General features: G+C 37.1%; 1 protein-coding gene and 1 pseudogene across 1 annotated transcript; both read right to left on the bottom strand.

The window, feature by feature from the left end:
• Nucleotides 1-510: 510 nt before the first annotated feature.
• Nucleotides 511-2749, bottom strand: LOC137712511 (heavy metal-associated isoprenylated plant protein 7). Its single transcript, XM_068451584.2, has 5 exons — nucleotides 2514-2749; nucleotides 2142-2388; nucleotides 1840-2045; nucleotides 1636-1723; nucleotides 511-1146 (listed from the first exon to the last, which is right to left on the bottom strand). The coding sequence occupies exons 1-5, from the start codon at nucleotides 2520-2522 to the stop codon at nucleotides 665-667; spliced, it is 1032 nt and encodes a 343-aa protein (XP_068307685.2). The 5' UTR covers nucleotides 2523-2749; the 3' UTR covers nucleotides 511-664.
• A 1409-nt stretch (nucleotides 2750-4158) lies between these two features.
• Nucleotides 4159-7776, bottom strand: LOC137747958 (uncharacterized; annotated as a pseudogene).
• Between the last annotated feature and the right edge of the window lie 1426 nt (nucleotides 7777-9202).

Raw genomic sequence — 9202 nt, 5'->3', positions numbered from 1 at the left:
TTTTTTTCAATTTAAAAACTAATAAAAAAAGAGAAAATGTTAGAATACTAAATATATAGACAAAATATATAACTAAATTATGTGTCATTAATAGGAATGAACACTTTTATCAACACTTAAATAATAATTCAATCATCAACTTTCATATATTTATCTACAAATTTAATATCTCTACCATTATCCAAAAAAATAAGTGTAAGTACGAAAATCGAAGTTCACAAAATTTTTGAGATCATGGTTATTTGGGTGCCACTGTTGGAAATTCTTTTCAAAATAAAAAATTTTGAGAGGCAAATAAAAATTTTTGAGAGGCAAATAAGAGATGAAAGCTCTATCGAAATTATCCAAAAGAACGCTAATGAATTCAGGAATCGATCCTGTACAAAGGATCGATATAGAAAACACAAAGATATACACGTCATTATCTATGATAATTATTAAAGTTTATTTATCTTTTTCATATTTATGTAACAAGTTACCAACTAAAAAGGAAAATAAAAAGCACCAGCCTAACAAAATTCCACAGCTTATCTCTGTAGATAGATGTTATAGTTCACTTCAGTGCAAGAAAGATACTACACAGCAACACATGAACAGAACATGGTAATTGGTACTTGAACATTTTTTCCCATGTTCCCATTCTACCCTTGACATTGCTCACTTTTTACATGATAGAGCAGGCATTAGGGTTCTCATCACTGAAGATCTGAGGTGGGTAGGGATTTTCCATGATCTGAGGTGGGTAGGCATACTGTTCCATGGCATACCTTGGTGGGTAAGAATAGTATTCATTCTTCTTCATCAGCTCCACCACCTTGGTCTCTTCTGCGGCAGCTCCTTCCGGTGCACCACCAGCGGCCGCGGCGGCAGCTTCATTGTTGTCACCTTTATTTTCCTTGTTCTTTTCTGCTTTCGCTTCATCGCCACCACCATCTTTGCCCTTCTTATCTTCGTCACCTTTACCACCTTTCTTCTCATCTTTGGCTTCTTCGGCTTCTTCTTTCTCTTTCTTCTCCGGTTCTTGCTTCACGATCGCCGCGTGCCTCCCGGTTCTTTTGTGCACATAATCAACTAGCTTAGGCGGATCAAACACACCCTTCACTGTCACCTCTGAGCTCGTAAGATCCGCCTCAGCAGATTCCACTCCTAAAAAAGTAATACAAAAGAAAAGACACAAACATGATTAATTAGAAGATCGCTTGAATAAAATAATTACTTTAAAAACAGAAACTTTTGGAAATAATTTAAAGTTGGGATTGGTGGGATTTGGTCTTGGAAGAGAATTAAATCGACTTTAATTGGACCTGTAGAAATTAGTTAATTATATTATTGAAGAGAAAGAATGAATTGACATTGAAAGATTGGTCATTATTGATAGAATAATGAATTCTTTTTTTAAGAGATTCACAAAAAAAAAAAAAAAAAAAAAAAAAAAAAAATTAATAAAAGTTCAGGACCGTTAATTGCCAACGCATTCATACTGCAAAATTTCCATTTTTTAATTTGTGGAAAGTTAGAAAATGCATGAACCAAAATCTGAAAGGGATCAAAGAAATAATCCTTTTTTTCTTTTTATTTTTTGGGTTTTGTTCTTATTTCTGAGAAAAGAAAACGAAAATAAAAATTTGAGTACACCTTTCATTCTGAGAATGCGTTTCTTGATTTCTTGGGCACAGGCGTCGCAATGCATGTGAACTTTCAGCACCACTGTGATTACCTTAGGCTGAAACAAGACAAAAAATAATTAAACCCATCAAATTGAAAGAAAAAAAAAATCAATTAAACTGGCAATGGAAAAAATTCTGCAAAATGATTAAAATAATTGAGTGAACTGAGAACCTCTTCTTTCTTTTCCTCTGGTTTGGGCTTCTCTTTCTCCTCCGCCTTCTTCTCCTCCTCCGTCGGCGGTTTTGGGATTGGAGAGAGAAGCTCCACCTGCCGGTGGCTCTTCCTCTGAACTCTTTCAAGAACCTTAATTGGCTCAGCCTTCTCTCCCTTCACCACCACCTTGTGAGTCTTGCAATCTGTGCTCACATCTTCCACCCCTGAAAAAAAAAAATTAAATCAAACACAAATTAATCCCCCAACCCAAGATTCCAATAACACAAACACAAAAACAAACCAAATCTGAAAAAACAAACCTTGAAATCCTTTGAGGCACCGCTTGACCTTGCGAGCACACCCTTCACAATGCATATAAACTTTGAGCACAATTTCTTGGGGTGGAGGCGGAGGCGGAGGAGCGGTGGCGGCATCACCCTCCTTGGCCTCTGCTTTCCCATCTTTTCCCTCCTCGGCTTTCTCCTTCTTTTGCTCGGCAGCTTCAGGCTTTTTCTCCCCGGCCTTCTTCTCCTCCGCCTCTGGCTTCTTCTCCATTTTCTTCTCCTCCTAAATCAACACAAACCCAAATACAAAAACAAACCCAATAAACAAACGATGCAAACTTCGAGAGAAACAAATCATATCAAAAAAGAAAATATCATATCAAAAAAAGATTATTAAAGTTGTAGGACCTCCCCCATTGGTTTAGTTCAATTTTTAAGTTTTACTCTGTTTTTAATCTCTCTCCTCTCTCTCTCTCTCTCTCTCGATCTCTCGAGTGGGATGGGAGCTCACAGCTTTATCTATATTTGTGACAAATGGGCACTCTCTCTCTCCCTTATTATTATTATTATTATTTTTTTTTTTTTTGAAACAATGGGCACTCTCTCTTTGTGTTTTTTTTTCTTGGTTAAAACTCTCTCATTGTGTTTTGTATTAAACTTTGAGTTACATATTTGGGTCCATCAGATCTGTAGCCAAAAGCCACTCGGTTCTCTCTCTCTCTCTCTCATCATCATCCAATTTCTGCAATTTTCTAACTCCATGACGTGGCATTGTTGAGTGTCCATGTGTGCGCAGAAATTAATATTTACGTGCACTCTCTGATTAAATTATTTTATTTTATTTTTTTGGCGCATTTCTGGAATTTTCTACCACTTGTTTCTGCTGTTTTTCTTTTGCTCTTGTTCCTTTCAATGGACTGTACTTGGATGCTTGCTTTGTCATTTTGGCAGCTCTTCATGCGTGGACTTCGAGTTACTAGGGCACTTACAGTATAGGAAGGCTCCCCGGATAATTGACAATTTAATGTACTCTACTAAATAATAATCATTTTTAATGAACAGTAATTACTTTTTGCATCTCTACATCTAAATTAAATAATCATGACAATAGGCAATTAAATATTAGTATTTTTTATTTTATAAAATAATAAAAAATAATTTTATTTGTAATTTCGGATAGGATTTTTAACCAGTCTCATTACGCCACGCGTCATTATTCGAAAGTACAATTTTTTGTGATAGTTTTCGATAAGATTTTTATCCAACTCCGTCGCGCCACATGTCGTTATCTTTTTTAAATTATTGAGGATAGATTTTTAACCAATCCCGTCACGCCACGTGTCACAATGTATTTAGAATCTTTGAGAATAGATTTCAATAATATTTTTAACGAATCACGGCGTGCCACGTGACATTATCTCCAACCTAATCCCTTTTTTTTCCTTGTCCATATAACTCACCATTCATCCTAAGAAATCACACACCAAAATCAAAATCTCTCAAAATCTTTATTCTTATTCATAGTTTCTGCTTCCTTCTTACAATGTCTTCTTCAAGAATGATGTGGGAAATCGATGAGCAAGAGAAAGAATTGTTTAAGTAAGGGGAAGAAATGTTCAATCTCCAGGAGGGCGAAAATGAGATGGAAGAGGTAGATGATGAGGAGCGTAGAAGGAGAGATGACGAAGTAAGAAGCCAAAAAGCCTCACATTCCAGTCAAGTTATTCAAGTTGTGGCTGAGATCTTCAGGCCCAGCCGTTCCACAAACATTGATAGAAGCAAGCAACGACGAGGTAAGGATCTTTTAGACAATTATTTTGTCTGTAATAGTGCATTCCCTAATAAGTACTTTAGACGTCTTTTTAGAATGCAATGACATTTGTTCAACAAAATCATGATTACTGTTTACAACCATGATTCTTACTTTGTGCAAAAGAATGATGCTTTTGGTGTCATAGGTCTCATTCCTAAGCAAAATATTACTATTGTCTTGTGGATGCTTATATATGGAACATATGTAGACCAAGTGGATGAGATAGCGAAAATGGGGAAATCAACCATTCTTGAGTCCATGATAAGGTTTTACTCTGCAATCAAATCTATCTACATCAAAAAGTACATCTGAAGACCTAGGATAGTGGACTTGCAAAGGCTTCTTGATAAGCTTATCTTTCTGAGCACGTGTAAAATCATCTGAAATCTTTTTGGTGACCTTGTAATTGATAATATCTGCATACCAAGGGTCAGTAACCTTTAATGAAAACAATTGCTCATCCGGAAAACTCTCACGTAAAGGGATAAGATCTTTCTCTGTGTTTGAGTGCACAAGTCTGCTAAGATGATCTGCTACAACATTCTCACTCCTTTTCTTATCCTTGATCTCTAAGTCAAACTCTTGAAGCAGAAGTATCCATTGAATGAGTCGCGGTTTTGCATCTTTTTTTGTGAGTAAATACTTCAAAGCTGCATGGTCAAAAAACACAATAACTTTAGCTCTAATCAGATAAGATCTAAATTTTTCTAAAGCAAATACAACAGCTAGAAGCTCCTTTTCTGTTGTTGAATAATTCAACTGTGCATCATTGAGTGTTCGTGATGCATAATAGATGATATGTGGCACTTTGTTGACACGCTGTCCTAGAACTGCACCGACAGCATAGTCTGAAGCATCGCACATTAACTGAAAAGGTAAACTCCAATCTGGTGGCATGATCATAGGAGCCGTGTATAACAACTCCTTAAGCTTGTTGAATGCTACCACACATTCTTCATTCATATCAAATGTTACATCCTTTTGAAGCAAACGGCACAAGGGTCTAGAAATCATTGAGAAGTCCTTCATAAACCTACGGTAGAAACCTGCATGTCCAAGAAAAGAACGAACCTCCCTGACAGTAGTAGGGAGGGGTAAAGAACTAACAAGTTATACTTTAGATTTATCAACTTCAATCCCATTTTCAGATATGATATGCCCTAGAACTAATCCATGTGAAACCATGAAATGACATTTTTCCCAATTTAAGACCAGATTAATTTCTTGACAACGTTTTAAAACTAGGGACAGATTATGTAGACATGTATCAAAAGAATCACCATAAATTGAAAAATCATCCATGAACACTTCAATTATTTTCTCAATCATATCAGAAAAGATACTTACCATACACCTTTGAAATGTGGCGGGGGCATTGCAAAGTCTAAACGGCATCCTCTGGTATGCAAATGTGCCAAATGGACATGTGAAATCGTATTTTCTTGATCCTCCAGAGCAACTGCAATCTGATTATATCCATAATATTCATCAAGAAAGCAATAATGAGAATGACCAGCTAACCTTTCTAACATTTGATCAATGAATGGAACTGGAAAGTGATCCTTGCATGTGGTGCTGTTTATCTTCTGATAGTCCGTGCAGACTCTCCAACTATTTTGCACACGTGTAGGCACTAGCTCACTAGCTTCATTCTTAATAAATGTGACTCTGGATCGCTTCGGAACTACTTGAACAGGGCTCACCCACTTGCTGTTCGAGATAGGATATATAATGTCAACATCAAGAAGCTTGATAACCTCTTTCTTGACGACCTCCATCATGAGTGGGTTCAAACAACGTTGAGCTTCCCTTGTAGGTTTTGCACCTTCCTCTAGCAGAATCCTATGCATACATGTAGCTAGATTTATACCTTTGATATCTGCAATGCTCCAAGCTATGGCAGTTTTGTGATCCTTCAGTACCCGGATCAGTTTCTCCCCCTCTTCTGCTGTGAGTTGTGATGATATGATGACTGGTAATGTTTCATCCTTTCCCAAAAATGCATACTTCAAATGTTTAGGAATCGGTTTAAGCTCCAATTTGGGTGCCTGAATCACAAAAGGAAGAATTTTTTCGTTAGAAATAGGAAGAGAAATAAAATAAGAAGAAGACTTACCATGAATTGGTGAAAGAGACACAAGGGCTGCCACTGTTTGGATCAATTCTTCTTCAATGTGCTCGGGATAATTAAGTTTTCCATGTGTAATGCTATGCACTAATGCCTTCTCTAAATTATCTTGTCCCACACCTTCATTAAAACAATCCTGCACAAAATAGTCAAACACATCAATAGACAAACAAAATTCAAAATCACTAGGGTACTTCATAGCATTGAAGATTTTGAACTTGATGCTTTCTCCATCAATTTCCACAGTTAAAGTACCATCATAGACATCAATCTTCGTACGTGCCGTTCTAAGGAATGGTCTTCCCAATATAAGAGGAAGTGTAGTAGGCATAGGTTCATGTTCCATCTCAAGAACAAAAAAATCAAAGGGAAAAATAAGTTCATTTACTTGCACAAGTACATCCTCCAATAAGCCTTTGGGATATCTATTTGAACGATCTGTCAACTGGATTACTACCTTTGTTTCCTTCAACTCTCCAAGGTTTAGTGATTCACACACTGAATATGGCATCAGATTGATGGATGCCCCTAAATCACACAATGATCTCCCAAACTCTTTCCCTCCAATTACACATGGAATGGTAAAGCTACCGGCATCCTTCAACTTCAGTGGTAGCTTTCTCTGCAAAACAGCTGATACTTTCTAGCTTAATGCCACAGTTTCTTGATCATTGAATCTCCTCTTGTTCGTACAAAGCTCTTTAAGGAACTTTGCATACTTGGGCACTTATTTTATGGCATCTAAAAGAGGTAAGTTCACTTGGACTTTTTGGAAAGTATCCAAGATTTCCTTATCAGTTTGCTCTTTCTTAGACTTCATAAATTTACGAGGAAAAGAAATAGGGACACATGAGTTAAATGAATTTTGAACTTCTTTAGTTACCTCATCATAATCTTTTTTGTTCAAATCTATATCTTTAGGAGACTTTTCAGTTTCTGTTGAAGCCTCATCTTGCTCAAGATTTTTGGTTTATTGCTCCCCTTGCTCATTTATATCTTTTCTAGTCCTCTTTTGCATCCTCGGCTGCTCAAAAACTTCTTTTCCATTCCTTAAAGTCACAACATTCATCTGCTCCGCATTTGGATTCACCAAAATTTGGCTAGGCAACCTTCCTGGTTGGTGTTGTTGCCCCCATCAAACTTGCTAATTGACTCATTTGGCGCTTAAGGTTTTCAATTGCTTTGTCTATTTTTTGTTGATGAGATTGAGTAGAGTTAGCTAAAGAAACAATTAAATCCTCAAGAGACTTACTTGGAGCTTGTTGTTGTTGAGGCTGAAATGGTGTCTGCGGTTTTGCTTGAAAGAAGCCAGGTGGACGGTTATAGTTGTTGGGAACAGATTGTTGTCCGTTGTCTTGATTGGTCCACTTTAAGTGTCGATGATCGCGCCACCCTACGTTGTAGTTGTTAGAGTATGGATCATACTTTTGTCTTTGTTGCCCTTGAAACCCTTCTAATGCATTAGCTTGCTCAAGACCACCTTGATTCATCAACAAAGGGCACATGTCTATGGCATGTCCCATCATTGAACATACACCGCACACCTGTTTTGGAGCCACCATAACCTGTTGCACAAGATTAGTCAAGTTAGCTAATTGTAATTCAATACTAGAGTTAACACTTACCTCGTTAACTTTCTTAAGAGGTAGCTCATCTCTCCCTCCAAATTGTCGTGTGTTGCCAGTAATGTTCTTTAATAATGCCTTAGCATTTGTTAGTGTCTTGTCCATGAATGCTCATCCACTTGCTGCATCAAGCATTACACGATCAGTACCACACAATCCTTCATAAAAATATTGTATTAAAAGATGCTCTGAAATTTGATGATTAGGACAAGATGCAACCAAATGTGTGAATCGCTCATAGTAATCTCCAAAGGGCTCTCCATGTTGTTGTAGGATTGCACATATGTCTTTCCTTATGCTTGCAGCTTTTGTGGCCAGAAAATATTGCTCTAAGAATGCTTGCTTCACCTGGTTCCATGTGTTCATTGATCCCGAAGGTAAATTGTAAAGCCACTCATTTGCCTTAACTTCTAATATAAATGGGAATGCCCTCAACTTGACTTGCACCTCATCCACATTGGCTGGTCTCATTCCTGAGCATACCACATGAAACTCCATGAGATGCTTGTTGGCATCCTCTGTTGAGAAGCCATGGAACTTAGACAAGTAGTGAATTATGCTGGACTTAAGCTCAAATCCTCCTTCTGCATTTGGATATGTGATGCACAATGGTTGTTGATCCGTATTAGGCGTTGCCAACTCCCTCAAAGTCCAGTTATCAGCCATGCCTTCTTGTGGTTCTTCCTCCTCTTCAGAACTCAAATGTGGTGGAGAAGATGGTGGTAAAGACACCGATACACGCTTCTGCTTGATTGTTCCTCGAAGCTTTTGAAATGTTCGTTCAACCTTAGGATCGTAAGAAGCTAGATCAATGCTCTTGGACCTTCGAGTATGCATATACTACGAAGAGTACCTGAAATAAAAACAAAAACAAAAACACTAATTAGACAAGAAAAGAAAACAATAGAAAAATAAGTAATTAGAAATAACAATCCCCGGCGACACGGCGCCAAAAATTTGATAGGATTAAAAGCACACCACAAAGTAGCACACAAATGTCCTATTGATTTTCCTTATTAACACTAATATTTGTCAATTGTAGCATATGAAAATAAGGGTCTTTCCCGCAGAAGATTGTTTTATCTAACTACTTAAAATGTCACAAAAACTGTGCTGCTGTCCCTACTGACCAGCCACCGAAAAATAAGTATTAGACCGACTTACCCTTATCTAAAGTCTACGAAATTTTATATGAAGACACTAGACACACAGAGCTACACTCACACAAATTTTTGGGATTTTTGGAGTTGATTTGCTATTTAAATTAAATCGAACAAAAACAGAACAGAAACAGATTTTTAAGTAGTTCACAAATTAAGAAAAACGAGTTAGGGGAATTGCTATCCACCACCAAATAATCATGCAAACATGTTATGTTTCATTCAAATTCCTTTCATTTTCGGATGAAGATGCTCAAGTTGGTTCAATGTTAGAACTCAACCTATTACTCTTTCTTATGTAGTATGTTAAGAGAATGGCGTTTTCAACTTAACTTAGTCCCTAACATGCAATCTAGAATGGTGTGTTCATA

The sequence above is a fragment of the Pyrus communis genome, chromosome 14 (assembly GCF_041283825.1).
Source record: "Pyrus communis isolate YQ-2024b chromosome 14, ASM4128382v1, whole genome shotgun sequence".
NCBI lineage: Eukaryota > Viridiplantae > Streptophyta > Magnoliopsida > Rosales > Rosaceae > Pyrus > Pyrus communis.
The sequence above is the reverse complement of the archived record's forward strand: the minus strand, read 5'-3'. Positions and strand labels throughout refer to the sequence as shown.

Bases quoted from the DNA above. Each gene is read 5' to 3' on its own strand.
- LOC137712511 (XM_068451584.2), bottom strand. The intron at 2,046-2,141 runs GTTTGTTTTTTC...TTTTTTTTTCAG, and splicing joins GTGCCTCAAAGGATTTCAAG to GGGTGGAAGATGTGAGCACA. The intron at 1,724-1,839 runs GTTCTCAGTTCA...GTCTTGTTTCAG, and splicing joins CAGAGGAAAAGAAAGAAGAG to CCTAAGGTAATCACAGTGGT.